Source organism: Sparus aurata, chromosome 3, assembly GCF_900880675.1.
Source record: "Sparus aurata chromosome 3, fSpaAur1.1, whole genome shotgun sequence".
NCBI lineage: Eukaryota > Metazoa > Chordata > Actinopteri > Spariformes > Sparidae > Sparus > Sparus aurata.
The window spans coordinates 3,025,023-3,051,401 of NC_044189.1; the positions used below are offsets into that span (position 1 = coordinate 3,025,023).

A 26,379-nucleotide genomic window follows, 5' to 3' on the forward strand; every position below is an offset into this window, starting at 1 on the left:
TCTTGTTATAACTGTATTAAAGTAATGAGTAAATACACCTTTAAATTGTATGCAGTGGACTGAGTTTATTCAGCCAGGGTTTTCTCATGTTTCTCACAGTAAACTACAAGCAGGGTTCTTTTAAGTTACATGACCCACATGACCCCTTGGAATATTTTACTGTCTAAATTACTTGAAGGACACACATTGAACATTGTGCAAAATAGCAGAGCCCGACCGACTTATCGGTATTTGCCTTTATTGATTTATCGGCTGATTTATAAGATTTTAAAACCTTGTATTTAAAAAGTGTAATGCAGAAAAATATGCTTGGGGTAATTAAAAATTGGTGTAATGACATAGTTTGTCCAGCAGAGTGCGTTTCAATTGGGGATAAAATAGCTGGTGTCAGGAAATGTAACAGCTACCTCATTAATGGTTGAACCATAAACCAGCACAAAAATTGGCAACATAACATAAGCCACCATGTTCTTAACATATTTAGAAATGCTAACAAAAAGTTATGTGTTTAGAATATAAATAGCAAACTTTTGTTGATCTGGTCATTTTTTTTGTTTTTACACAATTGGGAGTCTATACAGGGCGTTTTATTTTGACAATTGACCCGATGCTTTATGCCTTTCCTGTGTCACTGACTTCCTGCTGGTGCGATCTGCTCCGTGCAGCTTGCTGCGGCTTTCGTAAAAAATAAACCGGGCAGCTGGATCGCAAAGCCGCCGTGCCCGTCTTTACTTCACTGTGCGCTGGAGCTGATCGCGACCGCTTGTGATTTGTCACACACTATCTGCTGCTAGCGGATGGAGAGTGATGGCAGGTTAACAAGGGGGATGCTTTTTGGTAATTTTGCTAACAAGAGGGACGGTAACAGGCTTTTAGAGATGGGCTGGTATTTCTACATTATTCTGTCCAATGAGGGTATTTGCTCGTATCTAGCTTGAATCCTCTTGTTTTCAAACTACTCATCTTTGCTTTGTCAGTTCTTTTACATCATAAGTGTAGAAGAATCTGCACTTCTGTATAAGTTATACTAAATGATACATCTATGAAATTGAGATGAGTGATCCAAATCTACAAAGTGTAGATCAGCATTCATCATATGGTTGAATTTACTGCTCTCCAGGTCACAGCTGAAAATTAGTTGCTGCTGGCTAAACTGATATATCACGAGCAGGACACTGCTGTCCAAACTTTATTCAGGATGCTGCTGACCATTAGCCATGTGTGGAAAAAGCCTTCACATCAGGAGCAGGTAAGAAAATCATTAATGGTAGACTGTTAGTTGTCGTTGTGTGCCATGCTTCTTATTAAATTCTGTCTCTAAGTTTCTGGTTCAATCTTTGTTTGTTTGACCTGGTCCTGTTTCATTTGTTTCAAGGTGAGAAGCTGTGATGGAGGAATTACCTGGTTTTCTGCCAAAAAGAAGTTTATCATTGAACTTCTACTGATACAGTTTTAATGATGGTTAAAGCATCAATGGAGGAAATTATTAATCTGCTTGATAAAACTGTGTGTGTGTGTGTGTGTCCTCAGTGAAGTGTATCAGTCTCTGCAGTAGCTTCCAGCTGCAGCAGTCAGTTCAGTTTCTGTTCAGTCTGACTGAGGGAGGTTTTTGTACGACGGTTTTTCACTGTGTGAACACCCACTGACTGTTGATGACGTGAAAACTCTGACAGTAGTAAACTGCTGCATCTTCAGCCTGAACTCCACTGATGGTCAGAGTGAAGGCAGAGTTTGATCCACTGCCTGTAAATCGATCTGGAATCCCTGATGCTCGATAGCTAGCAGAGTTAATAAGAAGCTTTGGAGTTTCTCCATCTCTCTGTTGGTACCAGGCTAACCGGTGGTATGGGTCGTAAGTACGATAATAAACGTCCCGACTGGTCCTACAGTTGATGGTGACGGAGCCTCCCAGAGCAGAGCTCACTGCTCCAGGCTGAGTCACTGTGAACTGACCTCTGGACTCTGAGGACACAGAGACAAAAACATAAAGCAGCGTCATGGTTTTGTGGGCTTCATTTCAGAGGGACAGATGTTGATAGAGGAGAGGAGTTTGATTCTCTGGACTTTACCTGTGAAGCAGCAGCAGAGGAGAGTCCAGATGAGGACGCAGATCAAAGTCATGTTTTTGATGAGGAGGATTTCTGTGTCTTCTGTTGTCATGAAGGACAGCTGTCAGTCATCCAGTGTTCAACTCTCAGGACTATAAACTCTCCCAGAGCACTGGAGCATGGTGCTGCTGATGCAAAGTGGCTCTCTATGGAAATGCTCTGACTGACTCCAACAGGGACTTGGATTACTCTCATCATGCTGCTTATCAATGGATCAATCACTGGATCAGATTATTGATTAGGAATGTGTCAGAGCTCATCTGTATGTGTCTTTGGTTTGAAGTTGATGATCAACTTTTCTTCAGAGTATTTTGTGAAATCCTCATAATTAACTGCGACAGAACTCAACATAATTGTTGACAGAATTATTGAAAATTGTTTGTTTTGTTAAATCATAATCTACAATGAACATGTGTTATTATAATTAGTTACAATTAGCAGGAGTCATTAAAAAGCTTTTCCTTTGAAATGCTTCATTTTAATTAGTTTCAAAGACAAACAAATTTTGATTGTGGAAGTTTGACATTCCACAAAAAAAAAAAACATCAAATACATACTCTTACATGTAGAGTTTGTGTTTAACACTTAAACCATTAAAATCAGCCACTATTACATAAACTGGGTAAACTGGGAGCGTGTTTGTTGAGTGTGTTTGTGTCAAAGTCAGAGAGCCGTGTCTCTCTACAGTCAGAGGTTTTTGTACGGCGGCTCAATGAGTTTGTATCACTGTGGTACACGTTCGGTGGAGGAACCAGACTGAATGTTAACTGTAAGTACATTTGACTCCTTTAATAACACAAATGTTGCATATTTTCTATGTGAACTTCATGGCTGTAGACCCTATAGCAATACTTTACCTGATATTTGAAATGTGATATATTTAGAATAATTCTTGAAGGCTTCACAGTGTCATTAACTCGACTGAAATCCACTCCTCTCAAACTTCATCTTTAATTTTCAAGATTCTGATCAATTTTTAGTAGACAACGACTCAACATTACTCTGTATGAAGAAAATATGTTTAAAAGATAAAGTTTCAAAACTCTGACTCAATAATTCTGTCAGTAACATTTGGTTCAGTGTTTAATGTGCATGTGTATTACACCATGTTTCTCCCAGACAAACTATTTTAAAGTCAGTCCATAAGTTTCTTTATGAGTTTTAAAAAATAAGTTGAGTAGTTAACAGAATGAATCTGAATGTTTCAGTAATGAAGCCTGACTGTTCAGTGATGATTTCTGCCAACATGAAGAGAACAAACACATTTGATCATTTATGAGGTTTTGGCTCAAGACAAGAAATATTTAAGAGAGTTAAAACACTAAAAGTCTCACAATCTTCATCGTGTGTTTCACCATGAACCTCTGAATGTTAAGTTTATTAATTATAAAGTATGCACTAGATTTACAGTGTGCAAGTTTGAACTTTTTATCTTTAGCACTGAAACCTGTCTGTCGTCATGGTTCAGCAGTGATGCCTATCTGTTGCCATGGTTACTGAGCTCAGAGAGGGAAGTGAAACATTCAAGATCAGTTTCATCCAATCTGAGGAAGACCAACAGAACTAGAAGCTCCTCTGCTGCAGCCAACAGGATGGAGTTTAGTTGAGCTCATATAAACTTTATTAATCTCTCTCTCTGCAGTGGGTCGAGTCGTCCCCACCCTGACTGTGCTGCCCCCCTCCAGTGAGGAGCTGCAGCAGGGGAAGGCCACGCTCATGTGTCTGGCCAACAAGGGCTTCCCCTCAGACTGGAGTCTGTCCTGGAAGGTGGACGGCAGCAGCAGCAGCAGCAGCAGCAGCAGCAGCAGCTGGGAGCAGAGCAGGAGCCCCGGGGTGCTGGAGAAGGACGGCCGCTACAGCTGGAGCAGCACCCTGAGGCTCCCTGCAGACCAGTGGAGGAAGGTGGGCTCTGTGACCTGTGAGGCCACCCAGGGCTCCCAGACTCCAGTCTCAGAGACACTGAGGAGAGACCAGTGTTCCCAGTCCTGACCTGACTCACTGGGACTCTGCTGCTGGTTTTACTCTCATACTGCTCTCAGCTCTCTCTCTGTTCTCTCTTTCTCTCAACATGTTTCAACATTCATGTCTTCTTGCTTCTGTTTCAACATTTTACAACAATAAACATTTCATTACCTTTATTATAAATTTGACGTGTCTTTGACCTTCTTTTTCAACATATATGATATATGAGGAACATTTGTCAGATTAATGCACACAGTCACATTAGAACCAAATCCATTTTCCATGATTACTTTTGAATAGTTTTAAAAATGTATTTTATTGGACAACCTTTTCTGTTTCATGTATTCTTATCAAATTTGGTCATGATAAAAAAGGTGCAGTTAATATCAAATTCACCAGTTATTTATACCATCATCAATTTAACAAGAATACTTTGTTCCTGAAACATATTGTTGTAGGAACACCAGCCCTTATGTCTCCATCACGAGGCTCTGCTTCCTTTCCCCGTCCTCTGACCTCTCACCTCTCAATCACAAGACAAGATTAACTTAACGAACAAAGCCTTCTGTTTGACAGAATATTTGCTTCTTCTTATCCCTCCTCACAAAGAAGATGAACTCTTCCTCAGGCCAAACCATGTCCAGCACGTATTCTCTTCTCCCTATAGAGTAGAACGGTGTTGCTCTTGCTATAAACAGATCATCGGAAACCTTCTCTCACTAATTAACGACTAAGCACAATAGAATCCTCTCTCTCTCCACATCAGATGACAGGAAGTAGGGGTTGATGTTGGTTGGGGTAAAGATGACCCAGTCCCCCTCCTTCACAGGCCAAGCGTTTTATGACCCTGTCTGTGACATTCCAATCTTTGCTGCATTCCCAATACTGATCCACATTTCAATATGTTCTGAATAACTATTAACTACAATTTCATCTTCTTAATTTTATCAGATTCCCAAACAGCCAAGAAAGTCATACAGTAGATCTTTCCCATGTTATTGTCAAGCCCAACTGAAGTTTATTACTTAATGAATTTGGGGTTTGAAAGAAACCAGCCCCCACCTTTGCGATGGGCACAGACTTGCATATCATGATTGTCCACCGTGTAATGCTTGTGTTATTCACTGGTTAAATGTCTGATATGTTTTGTAAAGATAGACCTACAAGGAATATGTATAAGTCCTTGGTCTTACTGTGTATTGAATGCTTTATTGTTAATGTTGTATACTTCATTGTTTTATGTCTTAACCAGGTTATAATTCTCTTGAATGATAAGTGATCATATTTATGTTACATCTTTTAACGAAGACAAAAATTCGACTTTTAAGATGGTAAAGTTTTTGGGAAGTTAAAACACGATTTCGAAATATTAAGGCAATATAGTTTATTTGGATTAAAGTGTTGTGGGTCGAAACTCCGAACACAGAAGGAGCATTGTCAGCCAGCTCCACCCCTGTTCAGTCTGCTGTAAGCTCATAAAAACAGAGAAAATGCTCTGCATATCACTCACTCAAGCTCATATTCCCTTTCGGGTCCTGACTTCAGTCAGGACTTTGAGTCACCTCTTCTCTCAGTCTCTCTCCTCTCTGTTTCTCTACCTTCGGTCTGACCTTGGGTCCGGACTTCGGTCATGACTTTGGGTGACTTCTCTGTCTTCTTCTCCCTCTCTCTTCTCTTTTCTTCACCTCTTTGCTTTTTATCCTTATTTTATTTTTAAAGTAATCTTTACTTAAATTTTTGCAACAAGCTCTAAGAAAGCGAATTGAAAAACTACGCTCGTGCTTTACTTTTATCCAAGTTTTAATAGAACAAATTCTTTTCTTTTTGATTTTTGATTTGATTTTAAGATAATGTTAAAGTATCACCGCCTGATCCAGAAGAAGTTGAATTAGTGAAAGGATCAGAACTTGAGAACCACCTTGAAACATCAAGAAAAAGTCTTTTTCAAGACTGTGATCATCTGATGAAGAACGTTGCAGTCCATCGTCTGCCTCAGAAGCCGTGCAAGGAGTCTCCAACAAAAGAGACATTGTGTATTCCCAGCCGAGATCGACTCTGCCCCCAGCGCTCCCAAGGCGGATGCAGGAACACAAGCCGCTGTCTCTGCATCTTAAAGTGGTCTCATTTTGGCCATGATTACCTTTAACCCAAATCAACTCCTTTTTCCAGCATTTGGGACTGAAAGCCCCATATCCTGGCCTGGCAAATTCCTCTCCTCTCCACAGAGTGGGAAGATGTTGTTTTTCTTGCAATAAACAGATCACCAGAGATCTTCTTTGTAATTTACAACGACAAAGCACATCTGGTCTGTTCCTCTTCCTCCAAAGAAGATGAACCACTTTTCCCCAGGTCAAACAAGGTCAAGCCCGATGGAGTTTTCTTTGGTCACACCAAAAGGAAGAAGGACTGGTTTCTAACATAGATGTGGTGATTTAATATGTTTTACTCTACGTTTCTCTCCCTCTGGAACATTCTCCAGTGGGGGAAGGCTTAATGGGAAACCTAATCTGTGTGTTCTTCTTCTCACATGTCCAACTGTTATTTACGACCGTTGTTGTTCCTGGGTCTTACATACCAGTCCCCCCTTTCAGTCTTCTGTTCTCACCCAAAAGTCCTAAATAACAAATAAACTACATCTCAATTTCTTAAATTTAACGGATCCCGAAATAGAAAAATCTGTCATTCAACAGATCTTTCTTATGTTATTGTGAAGCCCAAATGAAGTTTATTACTCAACAAGTTTGAGGTCAACAGAAACCCCCTCCCCTTTGTCGATGGAGGAGAGATTTGAAGATCATCATTCCTTGTGTAATACTTGTATTATTTACCAGTTAAATGTCTGATATGTTTTGTTAAAGATAGAACTACAAGGAATATGTATAAGTCCTTGGTTCTACTGTGTATTGTATACTATATTGTTATATGTTGTATACTTAAGTGCTTCATGTCTTAATCAGGTTCTAATTCTTTTGAATGACAAATGATCATTATCATGTTGCATCTTTTCACGAAGGCAAAAATTCGACTTTTAAGATGGTAAAGTTTTGGGAAGGTTAAAACACGATTTCAAAATGTTAAATACAATAGTATAGTTAGATTAACTTTTGGAAGCCTCAACTCAGTTCACAGGAGGGGTGACACTGTCAGCCGGCCCCTGCTGCAGGTCATAAAAACAGACACTCTCCTCTTCTCTCACTCTCTGCTTCACTTCTTCTCTTTCTCTTCTTCTCCGGACGCTCTCTCTCTGTCCTCTTCTCCCCCTGCTTCTTCTCCTTCTTCTTTCTTCTCTTCTTTGTTTTCATTTTTATTTTATTTTTATTATTAAAGTAATCTTTACTTTTATTTTTGCAACAAGCTAAGACAAGCAAATTGAATCCCTACTTTAAGTGTTTACTTTTATTCAAGTTTTTAATAGAACAGATTATTTCTTTTATTGATTTTATACTGTTAAAGTATCACCGCCTGATTCAGAAGAAGTTGAATTAGTTTCAGAATCAGAACTTGAGTACCACTATTTGAAACCACCAAGAAAAGTCTTTTTCAAGACTGTGATCATCTGATGAAGAACGTTGCAAGCCTTGCAAAGAGTCTCCAACAAAAAGAGACTTTGTGTGCTCCCAGCCGAGACCGACTCTGCCCCCAGCGCTCCCAAGGCGGAAAACCCGCTGGGCCTCCGGACCAAGAGTTCCTCAACAGAGTACCGGCCTTTCCTCTGGCTACTGGACCGACGCGCCATGCCGTGGTCCAACCCAGAACTCTCAAAGAGACAAAGCTTCAGTGCCTCCTGACGCCCAGACAAAACAGGCTGAACGTCTTCATACAGCTGGATCCACACACGTGAGAATGAGTGGTGTCTAAAGTTCTGACTTCTGTCTAAAGTTCTAACTTCTGTCTCAAGTTCTGACTTCTGTCTAAAGTTCTGACTTCAGTCAAAGTTCTGACTTCAGTCAAAGTTCTGACTTCTGTCTAAAGTTCTAACCTCTATCCTATGAACTTAAGAAAGTTGAGGTAGGGTCTCGTTAGTATTAAAAGATTACTCCCGTAATATTTAATATATAAAAACCCGACCCTTTAACTTTACCATCTACCGACGGTCACACAACTTTATTACTTTCCTAATTACAGTCTTTACATTTTCTGTTATCTGTTGTTCGTCTAAAATTGTCATGTCTTTTATTTTACCCAAATTATTTAGTCAATAAACATATAATCGTTTGTCTTTGTCTGGAACTTAATTTTAATATGGAGAACCGATGGATACGTGCAAAGAATTCACTACTTCAGAATATTGAGACTGAATATTGATTGATATTGAATAAATTGATTTTGAATGGACTCTAACTGTCCAAGCCAACTTGTACAGTTAGGTGTTTGGAATAATGTCCTCCGGATTATTCCAATAACTAAACACGGAGGTGGTGCCTCTTTAACGAGTGTAATATTAATTGCTAGTGATTAATAATCATATATATATCAAAGTAGTGTGTGAGCAGTGTCTCCTACATTATATATTTATGGTGCTGCCCATATCAGGACCATATACCATAGTATCCTACACGGAAAACCCGCTGGGCCTTCGAACCAAGAGTTCCTCAACAGAGTACCGGCCTTCCCTCTGGCTACTGGACCGATGCGCTGTGCCGTGATCCAACCCAGAACTCTCAAAGAGACCAAGCTTCAGTGCCTCCTGACGCCCAGACAAAACAGGCTGAACGTCCTCATGCAGCTGGATCCACACACGTGAGGATGAGTGGTGTCTAAAGTTCTGACTTCTGTCTCAGGTTCTGACTTATGTCTAAAGTTCTGACTTATATCTTTTAAACTTAAGAAAGTTGAGGTTAGGGTCTCATTAGTATTAAAAGATTACTCAACTTTACCATCTGCCGACGGTCACATAATTTATTTATTTCTAATTACAGTCTTTACCTTTTCTGTTATCTGTTGTTCGTCTTAAATTGTCAGTTAATTTATGTTACCCCAAATTATTAAGTCAATAAACATATATAATCATTTGTTTTTGTCTGGAACTTAATTTTAATGTGGAGAATCGATGGATACGTGCAAAGAATTCACTGCTTCAGAATATTGGGATTGAATAAATTGATTTGAAATTGATACTTTAGCTGTCCAAGTCAAACTTGTACAGTTAGATGTTTGGAATAGTTCCCTCCAGCCTATTTCAGTAAATCAAACAATGGAGGTGGTGCCCCATCTACAAGTTTAAAATTAATCACCAGTGATTAATGACCTTGATTATCAAGCAGTGATAGTCCCCTCCATTTATATCTATGGTGCCGTCCATGGGAGGCCCACATAGTCTCCTACATTGTTTTTTTCTTAATGAATAAATCAAAATAAAAGAACAATAATTCAGTGTTAGAAATAAAAATCAGAGCGTCATCTGCGTGAAGTGATAACTCCTTCTCTTTCTCCAGATTGATCACAGTTTCAAAGTATAATTTGTGTAGCTTGCAATAATCCTTCTCTTTCTCAAAACATGTCTAAACATTAATGGGTTTTTTTTGCTTCTGTTTCAACATTTTACAACAATAAAGATCTCGTTAATTTCATTATAAATGTGACATGTCTATGTCTTTTTTTCAACATATATGATATATGAAGAACATTTGTTAGATTAATGTACACAGTCACTCAAATAACAACTTAATTATTTCCTTATTACCTTTTCATTGTTTTAAGACTGTGGACATTTTTCTATTGTCAGGTTCTGGGGTAAAGGGAAGACAAAACAGGACTTGAAGAACATGAAGAACATGGACGTAGACAGGGGCTGACAAGAACAATGACCAGACAAGGAGTGAGGGGAACAGAGACTAAATACACAGACACTGATGACAAGACGAGGAACAGGTGAGGTGGACCGACAGGTGAGATAACAAAGGGGAGGAACACATGAGAACATGAAAGGAACAAAGCAATAGACAGAGGGAGCCAGAGGGAACATATGAAAAAAACACAGGAGAACTTAAAGGACACATGAGGGCATGGGAAAAACAAGACACAAGACAAGATACAAAGACACGGAAATCAAATACAAGAAACCAAAAGACAAAACCAGACACAAGAACACAATGAACAAGAATCTACAGTCATGACATCTATAGTCTTTCCAGTATGATCTATATTTGTTTATTTGTAAATTTTAAGCACCAATTTAATATGTTTTTTGGTTCATGTAACTTGAACAACGATTCAAAATGTCGTCTGTCTCATTTTAATTAATTTAAAGAGAAAATGAAGTTTTGTGTCTTTGAAGGGACTTTCATCAGACTGACATGAAGTCTTTATGGATGCAAATGACTGTTTATGTCATTCAGTCAATTGTTTCACTTTTTAATGTGAGATTGACATTGTCATTTTGTCTTTATTCTTTTTTGTTATCATAGTTGAAATTTACATTTCCTCCACTGAACATCATTTTATTTACTTAAGATTATATCAGTTATGATTTGAGGATATCATCTTATTTTGGGCCAACCTTGATCAGGATTGTTTCTGATGCTGCTCTGTGTCTTCATGTTGTCTCAAATGAACAAATGTTCTAATCTGATGTGATACAGTATCAAGATGGGGTTAAAGGTCAGGGCCCGTATTCACAAAGACTTTTATCTTAATGTCAGGAGTAGTCCTAAATCGGACTAAAAGTTTTTATGTAGGAGTCGTTTCTTAAAAGTAATTCACAAAGCCACTGAGGCCTACATTTAGTTATGAAAACATTGAACTCCTAAACTAGAAGTAACTCTCTGTTGCTATGGATGGCGTCATTTTATGAGGACGCACTTAGAAGCAGTGACAACGGTGATTGGTTGTTGAGTGACAGGGCAGCCCACTGAAAAGTCTTTTAGGCTACGCAATGCTTTTCTACGAAGATTGCAATGAAAAGCGTGAATTTGCTCGAAAAGCTGCGTCAAACCACTCTCCATTAAAATTCGGGAATCGGGCCATTTTACAACAATGTCCAGTATATTGTAACGTGTGTCAAAGACAATTTGTGTATAGATGGAATGCAACTTCTTCCGATTGACACAAAAGCCCTATTCGCACGTGACTAGTATAACCTGGGGACCTCCAGTAATTTGTAATAATTGTGGAGGTCGTCTGTGATCTTAATCCCGTGCGAATCTGCCATGTCCGTAATTTGTAATCTAAAAATTCCACTGCAAATTACCTATCATATTTCACCAAACAAAGAGGTCATGTGATAATATTAGTCCCGTGCTAATCGCCATCTCTGTGATTTGGGATTTTTCTTAAGGTTTTTTTGTGTTTTCCACACCTTTTTCTGCCTTTTTCCTGGTCGAGAATTATGGAGGCTGCTTTGGGAATTATGAATGAAAGCTTTGACAGCATTTGGGGTGCAAATTCAGGAGGCTCATCAGAAGAGCGAAATCAAGAAAGATGATTAGATGGATTACATGCATGGCAGCATGCGATAAGGAACATTTTTCCATCTTTCAACAGGCTCACCAGTTATTATATTAAAAATATCCATATCTAACAGTTGTGCTGCTCCAGTAAGGGCTCCGGTGTGATCAACCTGGGGGGTAATGTCGGAAAATTCGAGTTAAAACCAAGACTTCGCTTATCCTGTGTGAATGCGCCGCACGAAACACGGATGTGGTCGGTTAATTTCTAAATCACTTGAGGTCCCCAGGTAATACTAGTCCTGTGCGAAGAGCTGCATTTTCCCTGTAGCCAAACACCGGAGTGTCCTCGATATTGGATTGTTTCGGTTGATTGGGGACATTATGCGTCCCGCACCAACTCAACCACAACTTCAATCCCTTCCATACGACATCATTTTAATAATTCCCTGTTATTTAGCGTCTTCAAAACTTTTGGCTGTGACGAGGTCTTAGCGAGTTAGACGTCCTCTGGACTACTTCTAAGGTCTCCCAGACTTAGGTGCTACTTTTAGGCCTAAAATGTTTTGTGAATGATTCTTATTTTCAAAAATTAGGAGTCCTAAAGTTATGGTTGACACGGCCATTATTTTTAGGAGTTGCTCCTAAATTTGCCTGTTAGGAGCTACTTTTAGCCTTAAGATTCTTTGTGAATACGGGGCCAGAAGTTTTTTATTAACTGTCCTTGTTTGGCTCCTCCAAATTATGTGGCAAATCAAAGAAGAGCATGGGATTATGATTGGATATAAATGAAAGGTGAGACACTGTGATGGAACATATGGTGTGTGTGTGTGTGTGTGTGTGTGTGTGTGTGTGTGTGTGTCCTCAGTGAAGTGTATCAGTCTCTGCAGTAACTTCCAGCTGCAGCAGTCAGTTCAGTTTCTGTTCAGTCTGACTGAGGGAGGTTTTTGTACGACAGTTTTTCACTGTGTGAACACCGTGTTTGTTTCTGTAGAGAACAAATACTCAGTGATGATGTCGTGTCGACACATACAGTAGTAAACTGCTGCATCTTCAGCCTGAACTCCATTGATGGTCAGAGTGAAGGCAGAGTTTGATCCACTGCCTGTAAAACGACCTGGAATCCCTGATGCTCTTCTATTAGCATAGTAAATGAGAAGTTTAGGAGCTGCTCCATCTTTCTGTTGGTACCAGGATAAAACGTGGATGCTGCCAAAAACATAAACCCTCTGATTTGTCCGACAGTTGATGGTGACGGAGCCTCCCAGAGCAGAGCTCACTGCTCCAGGCTGACTCACTGTGATCTGACCTCTGGACTCTGAGGACACAGAGACAAAAACATAAAGCAGCGTCATGGTTTTGTGGGCTTCATTTCAGAGGGACGGATGTTGATAGAGGAGAGGAGTTTGATTCTCTGGACTTTACCTGTGAAGCAGCAGCAGAGGAGAGTCCAGATGATGACGCAGATCAAAGTCATGTTTTTGATGAGGAGGATTACTGTGTCTTCTGTTGTCATGAAGGACAGCTGTCAGTCATCCAGTGTTCAACTCTCAGGACTATAAACTCTCCCAGAGCACTGGAGCATGGTGCTGCTGATGCAAAGTGGCTCTCTATGGAAATGCTTCAGTTATGTCAACCTCAACCCTCCCCATGAGTTTTGTCTGATACATCCAAGAATAAAATTACAGGTGGTGGTATTCAGAGAAACAAGTTAATATTCAAAGGAGTCAGGAACATCTTAATCACTAACTCTTCATCTCACCTTGGAAACTCGAGGCTGACTCTTACTCCACGGCATTGGAGGTGTTGACTTCCACCCAGTGGAAATGTTCCATGGAGTAGGAGCGCTTGGCCTGAGGAGAGGACAAGGAAGATAGAAGAGAGAAGGAATGCAGGGTCTCAGGGTCTGGTGGAGGAAGAAGTTGGAGGTGGGCATCGCCTGTGACGATGGGCGTCTCAGCGGTGACATTAGAGTGACAGTGCTTGTTGCAAGAGGACGGAAAAGTTGTTGAGGTTCTCTGAGCTCTTGCTGATTAAACTCCTAGCAGAAGTTTTGGACATGTGGGCAGAAGTCTTTATTAGTTAGAGTTGGACAGATGTCTTTGTCTCAAGTCCATGTACTAACATTTCAGTGAAAACTGGGTAACTCCCTCTACAAAAGAGGATCACGGGGCGCCGTTTAGCTCAGTTGGTAGAGCGCGCGGACCTGGGTTCGACTCCTGGCCCTGGTCCCTTTGCTGCGTGTCACTCCCCCCTCTCTCCCCCTGTTTCCTGTCATATCTTTGTTGAAACAGATTTCAAGCCGGCGTCCGAACAGAGTACGGCCGCACGTCTGGGTTCTCAATCTCTGGCAAATGCAATTCCCAAATGCTTCGCCCTCTGCCCTATCAGAAATCCTATCGAGCCTTCAATCTTAGGAGATCTACCAATTACCACCCCTCTTTCTTTGTTGTGCAGGCCTCTTTTAGAGTCTATTTTCCAAACCCGCCTACTTCTCCTAATTGGTCACTTTGTTGGATTAAAGGTTCATCTGTCCAATGGGAGAAAATAAGGACGGGTCTGCCTGACACCCCCTATGAAATAACTCTTGTGTTTGTTACTTAACTTTGCTGATGTCAGCTTAAGTGGACAGGATGGTCCCTCTGTACTTACATGACAATATATAGTTGAGTCAGCTCCGAACGTCTGGTGTGGGCCCTTTCCTGTAGCTTATCTCTGATGCCCACCTCAGAGCTGATCAAGGCTCCTGGTCATGGAGAACTTTGCACTTTCGCATTCCCACTCTTGTCTACAGGGGAGCATCTAGTTCTGTCCCATCCTATCTTCTCAATATACCCTATTGTCTTAGAGTCCAGGGTGTGCAAGAAACACATAGACACTACAATTTACCTCAACTACACAGGTAACAGGCTTTTAGAGATAGGCTGGTATTTCTACATTCTTCTGTCCAAGGAGGGTATTTCCTTGTATCTAGCATGAATCCTCTTATTTTTAAACTACTCCTCTTTTCTTGGTAAGTTCATTTAAATCGTGATAGGTGTAGAAGAATCTGCACTTCTGTATCAGTTATACTCAATGAAACAGGTCTATGAAAATGAGATGAGTATTCCAAACCTACAAAGTGTAGATCAGCATTCATCATATGGTTACATTTATTGCTCTTCAGGTCACAGCTGATCATTAGCTGCTGTTGGCTAAACCGATATATATCACGAGCAGGACATTGCTGTCCGAGCTTTATTCAGGATGCTGCTGACCATCAGCCATGTGTGGAAAAGCCTTCACATCAGAAGCAGGGCAGAGAATCATTAATGGTAAACTGTTAGTTCTCGTTGTGTGCCATGCTTCGTTATAAATTCTCTCTCAAAATGTAAACTTTGTTTGTTTAACTGGGTCCTGTTTCATTGGTTTCATGGTGAGAAGCTGTGATGGAGGAATTAACTGGTTTTCTACCGAAACAAGTTTGTCACTGAAGTTCTGTTCTGATAAAAGAATATTGGTGCATGGAGCATCAGTGTATGACATTATGAATCTGCTTGATAAAACTGTGTGTGTGTGTGTGTGTGTGTGTGTGTGTGTCCTCAGTGAAGTGTATCAGTCTCTGCAGTAGCTTCCAGCTGCAGCAGTCAGTTCAGTTTCTGTTCAGTCTGACTGAGGGAGGTTTTTGTACGACGGTTTTTCACTGTGTGAACACAGCTTGACTGTTGGGATAGTGAAAACTCTGACAGTAGTAAACTGCTGCATCTTCAGCCTGAACTCCACCGATGGTCAGAGTGAAGGCAGAGTTTGATCCACTGCCTGTAAAACGACCTGGAATCCCTGATGCTCGAGTGCTAGCATAGTAAATGAGAAGTTTAGGAGTTTCTCCATCTCTCTGTTGGTACCAGGCTAAATAGTGGTTACTGTTGTAAACATAAACATCCTGACTGGTCCTGCAGTTGATGGTGACGGAGCCTCCCAGAGCAGAGCTCACTGCTCCAGGCTGAGTCACTGTGATCTGACCTCTGGACTCTGAGGACACAGAGACAAAAACATAAAGCAGCGTCATGGTTTTGTGGGCTTCATTTCAGAGGGACGGATGTTGATAGAGGAGAGGAGTTTGATTCTCTGGACTTTACCTGTGAAGCAGCAGCAGAGGAGAGTCCAGATGAGGACGCAGATCAAAGTCATGTTTTTGATGAGGAGGATTTCTGTGTCTTCTGTTGTCATGAAGGACAGCTGTCAGTCATCCAGTGTTCAACTCTCAGGACTATAAACTCTCCCAGAGCACTGGAGCATGGTGCTGCTGATGCAAAGTGGCTCTCTATGGAAATGCTCTGACTGACTCCAACAGGGACTTGGATTACTCTCATCATGCTGTTTATCATTTTTATTCCTTGGCCTTCAACCCAGCTTGAGACTCTGCTGTTGTTTAGTGTTTTAATGTCTTATTGTTTTTATTGTTTTTATTGTTTTAACATTTTTATTATTTTATTGTTTTTTTATTTATTTTATTCTACTTGTTGTTTCCTATGTTTTATGTACAGCACTTTGTCCCAGCTGTGGCTGCTTAAAGCGCTTTATAAATAAAGTTGAGTTGAGTTGAGTTGAGTTATCAATGGATCAATCACTGTATCAGATCATTGATCAGCAGCATGCTATTGCTGATTTCTTTGTGAATTTGGGTTTTTAACATAAATACGTCAGAGGAACAAAATGCAACCTTTAACTTTTTATCTTTAGTACTGAAACCTGTCTGTCGTCATGGTTCAGCAGTGATGCCTGTCTGTTGCCATGGTTACAGAGCTCAGAGAGGGAAGTGAAACATTCAAGATCAGTTTCATCCAATCTGAGGAAGACCAACAGAACTAGAAGCTCCTCTGCTGCAGCCAACAGGATGGAGTTTAGTTGAGCTCATATAAACTTTATTAATCTCTCTCTCTGCAGTGGGTCGAGTTGTATTACTGGTTATTTTACTGCTTTTACTCGTTCTATCTGCAACTCTGTGTCTTTCTGTCCCACTCTGTTTCTGTCATCACACCTATTTGAACAAAAATGTAGTGTATCATCAGCATACAATGATATACTGTTCTTAAAGACTTTAGACATGGTTTTCTTCATGTTGTACCATGAAGTTACATCACTATTCAGTGATAAATTACATGCTGTCATGCTAGTATTGTGATGCTATCAGTTTTACATTATCATATCTAAAAGAGCACTATCTAACTTATGTAAGTAACAACGTATCTGGTTTGCTGTTTTGGTTCCAGGAAACAGACATCAGCACTGAGATGATCACATTCTTTAGGGCAGGGCTGCACTGGCACAACATCTTATGTTCACATTTGTAATAAAATTTTGAATAATCAATTGAAAAATGTTGTACATTTTCTTTCGTTAAATCTGAAGCTTGCCTGGAAACAATACTACAGAAGGACAAACAGTATGATCCAAATGATCGAGGATATTTAACCTCAGCAGCTGCAGAATCGGTCAAAACTGTAAAACTGAAACGAAAACAAAATCTTAAATAAAGGCTTCACATGTACAAGCTGAAGACCTCTCACTTTGTGGCGCTTCATTCAATTTATTTATTAATTATGTGTCATGTTTCAGATAATGGCGTTGTCCATTCTGTCTGTCCTCAGAATCACACCTGTCAGTACTTTCTCAAAAGGACACAGAGATTTGATTCAACAACACAAGAAAACACTGGATCTGCAGGATAAACTCTGCAGGGCAGCTATAAACCAGTGTGGACACAGAGGTGAGATAAAGCTTTGCTCTCACTACTGGGAGCTGTGTGCCTTTTTTTCTATTCCAATTTGTATGGTTTTAACTATTCACTGTTAAGAAATTAGTGACTTTAAATTATAAGCCATAATATTAATTTGCTATGGGCAGTACTTAAGAGCTCCTCCTTAAATCTTTGTTGAGGTGAAGGCATGTTGTCTCCTGCAGGAAGCCTAGAAAACCATATTTTTATGATCCAGATTCAACATATTTATCACATTGGAAAACAGTACAAACTAAATCATCCACGAGCATGTGACCATAAACTGTCACAATTAGTTTTTTCAAAGAATACTTTGAATTAACTTGTATTTACACTATGATTCAGACTGGCCAGCAGGGGGAGCTGCAGCCCACACAGTCAGCTGCAGAAGTAAGTTCAGATTCTATTCATTCTGACCAAGGGAGGTTTTTGCATGATGACGAGAGACAAAAACATAAAGCAGGAGCTGGGGTTGGGCAAGGTTTCTGACATTTAAACTGTGCGTGTCTCATGTATGAAGTGTGCAATTGGTTGAAGACTCACATGTTTTTACAAGTGTCCACAAAGTAAAATGAATCCTATAAACTGTAAAGTGTGAAGAGAATTTATTGCATTTGAAGGATATTATCAGTATTTTATATCATCATCGTATCATTATCAGCAGGGTCATTTTAACATACATTACAAGCAGGCTTGGGGAGTAACGGACTACATGTTACTACAGTTACAGAAAAAAAAGACGTAATCAGATTACAGATACATCTGGAAAAAATTGGGATTATAAATTGGATTACAATTAAAATATATGATGATGAATGTTGGATGAATGTGAATGAATGAATGAATCTAACACTTGCCAATGCGGCAATGCCGTATGCACACGTGCACACATTACTACAGTTCACTACAAGTCAGTCACAACGACGCTCTGCTCTCAAGTGAAGCCAGACGGCTCATTATGGCCTCAAGCGCTAGAGAAAAAAATGCTTGCACTGCATGGAAATTTCGCCATTACTTTGTTTCTAAAGAAGTGAGAGGGAACAACATCACTGCACAGTGCAAGCTATGCCTCCCAGCTGTGCACACACTGTCATCGTCCAAGGACTCCACATCTAATTTAAAGAAACATTTGATGGTAAGCGAAACTGCGAACGTTAGCTAGCTACACAGAAATTCTGTTAGCTAAAGTTAACATTAGTTAGCCTGCTAACCAGGTTGGGCTGTCATTATTACAGCTACGTCTACTACTGCTACTACTACTACGTGCTTACTGTAGGTACTACCAGGGTTGGGAGGGTTACTTTAAAAATGTAGTCCGATACAGTTACTAATTACCTGTTAAAAAATGTAGTCAGTAACGTAATCCAAGTACCATAATATTAAAGTAATGTAACTTGATTACTTTAAGTTACTTTTGGATTACCTCAATACAAATGCAAATAAAGACTTCCTCTGAGGAACACATAAAGCAAATTAAAAATGTAATTAATTGTAGGGTATGTTAGATTTATTCAGTTTTATTCATTGACTACTAACTATTCAGCTGTATTCAAGAATTACATCACATATTACAATAATAATAATAATAATAATAATAATGATAATAATAATGGTAACAATTATTATTAGTTTTATTTTAACTACTAGGCCTATTTCTAGTAATAGCAGTAGTAAAACACCCCCACATATAGGATGTGTGTCACTTATTTGTCCCCCAAAATTACCCATACAATTTCCTATTATAATCATGCTATTTTAATACCTTGTTGTGATCTAAGTGTTAGTGACCCATTTCAGTCACTGCAGGTGTTTCAGGCAATTTTGTAACGTACAAGCCTCACAAGGTGGCAGTAGCTACATTTCAAGTGCCTATGGGGCCCTCGAAAGTCAACGAGTTTTCCACGATGAAGTCCGTGCAAATGTTTCACAATAAAAGCCTACTAAGCTATTTATGCTAGAGGACTTTTAATTTGAGACTGACACAGGAAGTGTTGAGTTTGTATTAACAATGTAATGTCTTCATTTTAACAGGGCAAACGGGAGTGAACCAAAACGAGACTTCAAAACTACCAAAAAACCTAAACACGTACCATCCCGGTCACCAGCAGCACCACCCACAGACCCAGTAGTAGTACCTAGTAGCAGCAGCAGCAGCAGCAGCAGTAGTAGCAGTAGTTGAAACAATGATAGTCCGAGTCTGGTTAGCAGGCTAACTAATGTTAACTTTAGCTAACAGAATTTCTGTGTAGCTAGCTAACGTTCGCAGTTTCGCTTACCATTAAATGTTTCTTTAAATTAGATGTGGAGTCCTTGGACGATGACAGTGTGCACAGCTGGGAGGCATAGCTTGCACTGTACAGTGATGTTGTTCCCTCTCACTTCTTAAGAAACAAAGTAATGGCGAAATTTCCACGCAGTGAAAGCATTTTTTTCTCTAGCGCTCGAGGCCATAATGAGCCGTCTGGCTTCACTTGAGAGCAGAGCGTCGTTGTGACTGACTTGTAGTGAACTGTAGTAATGTGTGCGCGCGTGCATACGGCATTGCCGCATTGGCAATTGTTAGATTAATTCATTCACATTTATTAATCGATCATCATCATATATTTTAATTGTAATCCAACTAATAATCCCATTTTTTTCCAGATGTATCTGTAATCTGATTACGTCTTTTTTTTCTGTAACTGTAACGGAATACAGTTACTGTTTTTTTGTATCCTAATTACGTAACGCCGTTACATGTAGTCCGTTACTCCCCAAGCCTGGGTACTACTACTGGGTCTGTGGGTGGTGCTGCTGGTGACCGGGACAGTACGTGTGTAGGTTTTTTGGTAGTTTTGAAGTTTGAGCATGTCTATCAAATGTGAATACCGTAACATAATTTAGCTAAATGATCACAGAAGTTTTTATTTCTGATATAATTTAACATGCTGTAGTACGAAGGCTCGTTTTGGTTCGCTCCCGTTTGCCCTGTTAAGATAAAGACATTACATTGTTAATACAAACTCAACACTTCCTGTGTCCGTCTCGAATTAAAAGTCCTCTAGCATAAATAGCTTAGTAGGCTTTTATTGTGAAACATTTGCACGGACTTCATCGTGGAAAACTCGTTGACTTGCGAGGGCCCCATAGGCACTTGAGATGTAGCTACTGCCACCTTGTGAGGCTTGTACGTTACAAAATTGCCTGAAACACCTGCAGTGACTGAAATGGTCACTAACACTTTAGATCACAACAAGGTATTTAAATAGCATGATTATATTAGGAAATTGTATGGGTAATTTTGGGGGACATATAAGTGACACACATCCTATATGTGGGGGTGTTTTACTACTGCTATCACTAGAAATAGTAGTTACAGTAACACTAATAATACTTGTTACCATATTATTATTATTATTATTATTGTAATATGTGATGTATGGATATGGATTATGGATATTTCTTCTTTCTTGTCTTTATTTGCATTTGTATTTAGGTAATCCAAAAGTAACTTAAAGTAATCAAGTTACATTACTTTAATATTGTGGTACTTGGATTACGTTACTGACTACATTTTTTAACAGGTAATTAGTAATTGTATCGGACTACATTTATTTTTTTAAAGATTTTTTGTGGCATAGACACCTTTATTAGCAGTAGACAGAGAGGAAACATGGGAGAGAGAGGGGGAGGTGACATGCAGCAAAGGACCTCCGGCCGGAATCAAACCGGGGTCGGCTGCGTTTTATGGCATGCGCTCTAACCACTCGACCACCTGCGCGCCTAGACTACATTTTTAAAGTAATCCTCCCAACCCTGATTACAAGTGATGTGCTTTTCTATGAACACAAGCCCATTAGAGACGGAGTGTGATGAGCTTTGTTCAAAATGAAATGTCCAGCTAAAATATAAATTGTATGAAGTTCACATTTGACCAGAAATGCTTTAAAAATTATGTTGAAAGACTTGCTATGTGTTTTATTTGGGCTAAATTTCAAACCTCCCCTACACTGATGCAGTGGATTCAGATCACTGTGTACAGGCTGTGAGACTGGCGGCTAATTAATGAGGAGAAGCAGTTTGGGAAATTCTCCTCTCAGTCAATCAGGGTGAGAAGACGGCCTTTTGTGAAGGCTTAAGGTGGAGAATGGCCTCCAGGTCAGTCTGATTCTGTCATCATGTCTTAATCCTCTGAAGTGTCTCTGTATCTATGCATCTGAGACCCCAGACTGACGGGATCGAGCTTTACAAATGAGGAGTTCAGGAGCTTCTCACCTTCTGAAGATACAACTGCAAGTGTTAACCAACATCTGAACTGACTTCACATCTGATGGTGACAGTCTGTCCTGGAGCAACAGACTAAGCTCCAGTAGACTGAGTCAGGAAGACTTGACATGCTAAAGTCTTGTATAGATCAAGACTTTTGTCATTAGTTGTCCCAGGTTGGCCCGCCTCAAATATTTAGCAAATGAGATATGAACGTGGAATCATAATGTGACCAGGATCGAAGAAGTGTGTGTGTGTGTGTGTGTGTCTGTCCTCAGTGAAGTGTATCAGTCTCTGCAGTAGCTTCCAGCTGCAGCAGTCAGTTCAGTTTCTGTTCAGTCTGACTGAGGGAGGTTTTTGTACGACGGTTTTTCACTGTGTGAACACCCACTGACTGTTGATGTAGTGAGCACTCTGACAGTAGTAAACTGCTGCATCTTCAGCCTGAACTCCACTGATGGTCAGAGTGAAGGCAGAGTTTGATGTTTTCTCGGTTGTAAAACGACCTGGAATCCCTGATGCTCGAGTGCTAGCATAGTAAATGAGAAGTTTTGGAGTTTCTCCGTCTCTCTGTTGGTTCCGTTCCGTTTTCTTTTTCCGATTATCCGTGAGGGTCGCGGGATGTTGCTGCTTTTTCCCCCCTAAGGGGTTGCGGGGCTTACTGGGGCCAAATCCAGTTTCATCTATGGGCGTAGGCCAGGGTTCACCCTGGATGAGTCGCCAGTTCATCGCAGGACCCTTACTGATGGCAGTGGCTGCCTTCACACAAGGTGCCAACTGCACATCAGGAGCAACTTTGGGGTTCAGTATCTTGCTCAAGGATACTTCGACATGTAGCTCAGTCCCGCCCTGGGGAGCCGGGATTCGAACCAGTGATCTTCTGATCACCAGTCAACCAGCTCTACCCACTGAGCTACAGCCGCCCCGTTTCTGTTCAGTCTGACTGAGGGAGGTTTTTGTACGACGGTTTTTCACTGTGTGAACACCCACTGACTGTTGATGTAGTGAGCACTCTGACAGTAGTAAACTGCTGCATCTTCAGCCTGAACTCCACTGATGGTCAGAGTGAAGGCAGAGTTTGATCCACTGCCTGTAAAACGACCTGGAATCCCTGATGCTCGAGTGCTAGCAGCATAAATGAGAAGTTTTGGAGTTTCTCCGTCTCTCTGTTGGTACCAGGCTAAATAGTGGTCACCATCATCATAAACATCCTGACTGGTCCGACAGTTGATGCTGACGGAGCCTCCCAGAGCAGAGCTCACTGCTCCAGGCTGAGTCACTGTGTACTGACCTCTGGACTCTGAGGACACAGAGACAAAAACATAAAGCAGCGTCATGGTTTTGTGGGCTTCATTTCAGAGGGACGGATGTTGATAGAGGAGAGGAGTTTGATTCTCTGGACTTTACCTGTGAAGCAGCAGCAGAGGAGAGTCCAGATGAGGACGCAGATCAAAGTCATGTTTTTGATGAGGAGGATTTCTGTGTCTTCTGTTGTCATGAAGGACAGCTGTCAGTCATCCAGTGTTCAACTCTCAGGACTATAAACTCTCCCAGAGCACTGGAGCATGGTGCTGCTGATGCAAAGTGGCTCTCTATGGAAATGCTCTGACTGACTCCAACAGGGACTTGGATTACTCTCATCATGCTGGTTATCAATGGATCAATCACTGAATCAGATTATTGATCAGGAATGTGTCAGAGCTCATCTGTATGTGTCTTTGGTTTGAGGTTAATGGTCAACTTTTCTTCAGAGTATTTTGTGAAATTCTCGTAATTAACTGCCACACAACTCAACATCATTGTTGACAGAATTATTGGAAATTGTTTGTTTTTTTTCAACTGATAATCCACAATGAACACTTGTTCATGATAATTAGTTACTATTAGCAGGGGTTATTTGAAATGATTTACTTTGAAAAAATACATAATTTTGCTTGTAGAAGTTTGACATTCCACAAGGAAAACATTAAATACATATTCATACATTTGGAGTCTGTGTTTAACACTTAAACCATCATAATCAGCCACTATAACATAAACTGGGTAAACTGGAAACGTGTTTGTTGAGTATGTTTGTGTCAAAGTCAGAGAGCCGTGTCTCTCTACAGTCAGAGGTTTTTGTACGGCGGCTCAATGAGTTTGTATCACTGTGGTACACGTTCGGTGGAGGAACCAGACTGAATGTTAACTGTAAGTACATTTGACTCCTTTAATGACACAAATGTTGTATATTTTCTATGTGAACTTCATGGCTATAGACCCTATAGCAATACTTTACCTGATATTTGAAATGTGATATATTTAGAATAATTCTTGAAGGCTTCACAGTGTCATTAACTAGACTGAAATCTACTCCTCTCAAACTTTAGCTGTAATTTTCAAGATTCTGATCAATTTTTAGTAGAAAACGACTCAACTTTACTCTGTATTAAGAAAATATGTTTAAAATGTTAAGTTTAAATATTCAGACTCAATAATTCTGTCAGTAACATTTGGTTCAGTGTTTAATGTGCATGTGTATTACACCATGTTTCTCCCAAACTATTTTAAATTCAGTCCATAATTTTCTTCATGAGCTTTAAAAAGTAGTTGAGTATTTAACAGAATGAATCTGAATGTTTCAGTAATGCAGCCTGACTGTTCAGTGATGATTTCCGCTGACATGAAGAGAACAAACACATTTGATCATTTATGAGGTTTTGGCTCAAGACAAGAAACATTTAAGAGAGTTTAAACACTAAAAGTCTCACAATCTTCATCGTGTGTTTCACCATGAACCTCTGAATGTTTATTAATTATAAAGTATGCACTAGATTTACAGTGTGCCAATTTGAACTTTTTATCTTTAGTACTGAAACCTGTCTGTCATCATGGTTCAGCAGTGATGCCTGTCTGTTGCCATGGTTACTGAGCTCAGAGAGGGAAGTGAAACATTCAAGATCAGTTTCATCCAATCTGAGGAAGACCAACAGAACTAGAAGCTCCTCTGCTGCAGCCAACAGGATGGAGTTTAGTTGAGCTCATATAAACGTCATGAATCTCTCTCTCTGCAGTGGGTCGAGTCGTCCCCACCCTGACGGTGCTGCCCCCCTCCAGTGAGGAGCTGCAGCAGGGGAAGGCCATGCTCATGTGTCTGGCCAACAAGGGCTTCCCCTCAGACTGGAGTCTGTCCTGGAAGGTGGACGGCAGCAGCAGCAGCAGCAGCAGCAGCAGCTGGGAGCAGAGCAGGAGCCCCGGGGTGCTGGAGAAGGACGGCCGCTACAGCTGGAGCAGCACCCTGAGGCTCCCTGCAGACCAGTGGAGGAAGGTGGGCTCTGTGACCTGTGAGGCCACCCAGGGCTCCCAGACTCCAGTCTCAGAGACACTGAGGAGAGACCAGTGTTCCCAGTCCTGACCTGACTCACTGGGACTCTGCTGCTGGTTTTACTCTCATACTGCTCTCAGCTCTCTCTCTGTTCTCTCTTTCTCTCAACATGTTTCAACATTAATGTCTTCTTGCTTCTATTTCAACATTTTACAACAATAAATATTTCATTACCTTTATTATAAATGTGACATGTCTTTGACCTTCTTTTTCAACATACATGATTTATGAGGAACATTTGTCAGATTGATGCACACGGCCACATCAGAAATACATTTTTTCCAGATTACTTTTCAATGGTTTTAAGACTGTTGATTTTATCTGACCAAGTTTTCTGTATGAATTCTAATCAATTTTGGTAATAATACAGCTTTTTAAAGTCACTTGTCATTACAATCATCTTGCCTTTAAGATGATGAGGTCGTTCCTGAAAGTTGTTTTGAATTTTTTAATGAAAAAATCTCAATAAAGGAACAATAATTCGGCAATTGGAATAAAAATCTGAGTTACAACTGCGTAAAGTTATAACTCCTTCTCTTTCTCCAGATTCATCAAAGTTTTAAAGTGTAATTTGTGTAGCTTGCAGTAATCTTTCTCTCTTTCTATCAACATGTGGGCAAATGCCACTATAAATAAATAAATAATTAAATGAATAAATATAAAGCAGAGTGGCTGCATCAAAAGGTGGCCGCAAATGAATAATTGACTGGCCAACGACCCTCGTGGGCCATTTGGGCCACCCGACAAATCACAGAATTGTCCCAAGCTTGCTACTGCCGGCTGTTTCAAGCGTCAATAAAGTTTTTAAGCCAAAGGGAAACCAAATGTCTCTTACTCCAACACACTAAATACCAGAATATCTAATCACTATTTATATGCCACATACGAGTCTCTATATCACAGTCATTGTTACCTTCTACAGTCACAAACTTTTATATCACTCTGCATTGTTTTGTAGCGAAATGTCTTATTCAGATGTTCCAAAACATGCATAGTTTAAAAAAAAAACAAATCTACCTGCATTTTTTTATTTGAGTAGTTGTTTGCAAAGGTTAAAATGAAGCAATGCCTTCTGGGAATTTCAAGACTGAATCGAGTGGACCACCTGAGTGTGGTTTTTAGAAGTTGGAGGTTGGAAGTTGGAAGTTGACTGAGTTTAGCTAGCAAAAAAATGAATAGAGGTATCAAGTGACACAAGGTGGGAGCGGAGAAAAAGAGAGAAATCTCAGAGAGCACTGTTGGTTGACGGTGAAAAATGCTGCAAACCGACTGATTTGTTTTTAAAATCAAGTGCAGCTTCAGCTTCACGCCCTCTCTTTCTCCAGGTTCATCATAGTCTGACATTTCCATTTCTTTATTTTGCAGTAGAGCTGATATTCTCTGAATGTTAAAACAATAAAGACCAACTGGTCAACTCAGTGATTTTTACAAATATTATTGCAAGAATAACTCCTGTCATGTGTTTATGTCTTCAAATTAAACTCACTTAGGAGTAATCTGAGAATCGTCATATATATTTGAAGCAAGACAAACATACAAAAAAAGTGTCAAAGATTT

The 26,379-nt window shown here is 40.1% G+C and overlaps 5 gene segments (V, D, J or C); 2 read left to right on the forward strand and 3 right to left on the reverse strand.

Moving 5' to 3' along the window:
• Positions 1 to 1,624: 1,624 nt before the first annotated feature.
• On the reverse strand, positions 1,625 to 2,121 carry LOC115579267 (Ig kappa chain V region 3547-like). The segment is given in 2 exon segments: positions 1,625 to 1,962; positions 2,070 to 2,121. Coding segments are annotated over 2 exon segments (390 nt in total).
• A 231-nt stretch (positions 2,122 to 2,352) lies between these two features.
• LOC115579269 (Ig kappa-b4 chain C region-like) lies at positions 2,353 to 4,082 on the forward strand (the record flags this gene model as incomplete). The annotated part of the segment is given in 3 exon segments: positions 2,353 to 2,383; positions 2,857 to 2,877; positions 3,751 to 4,082. Coding segments are annotated over 3 exon segments (384 nt in total), but the record flags the coding sequence as incomplete, so codon positions are not given.
• An 11,052-nt stretch (positions 4,083 to 15,134) lies between these two features.
• Positions 15,135 to 15,625, reverse strand: LOC115579270 (Ig kappa chain V region 3381-like). The segment is given in 2 exon segments: positions 15,135 to 15,466; positions 15,574 to 15,625. Coding segments are annotated over 2 exon segments (384 nt in total).
• A 6,804-nt stretch (positions 15,626 to 22,429) lies between these two features.
• Positions 22,430 to 22,917, reverse strand: LOC115579271 (Ig kappa chain V region 3547-like). The segment is given in 2 exon segments: positions 22,430 to 22,758; positions 22,866 to 22,917. Coding segments are annotated over 2 exon segments (381 nt in total).
• Positions 22,918 to 23,611: 694 nt separating this feature from the next.
• Positions 23,612 to 24,837, forward strand: LOC115579537 (Ig kappa-b4 chain C region-like; the record flags this gene model as incomplete). The annotated part of the segment is given in 2 exon segments: positions 23,612 to 23,648; positions 24,512 to 24,837. Coding segments are annotated over 2 exon segments (363 nt in total), but the record flags the coding sequence as incomplete, so codon positions are not given.
• Between the last annotated feature and the right edge of the window lie 1,542 nt (positions 24,838 to 26,379).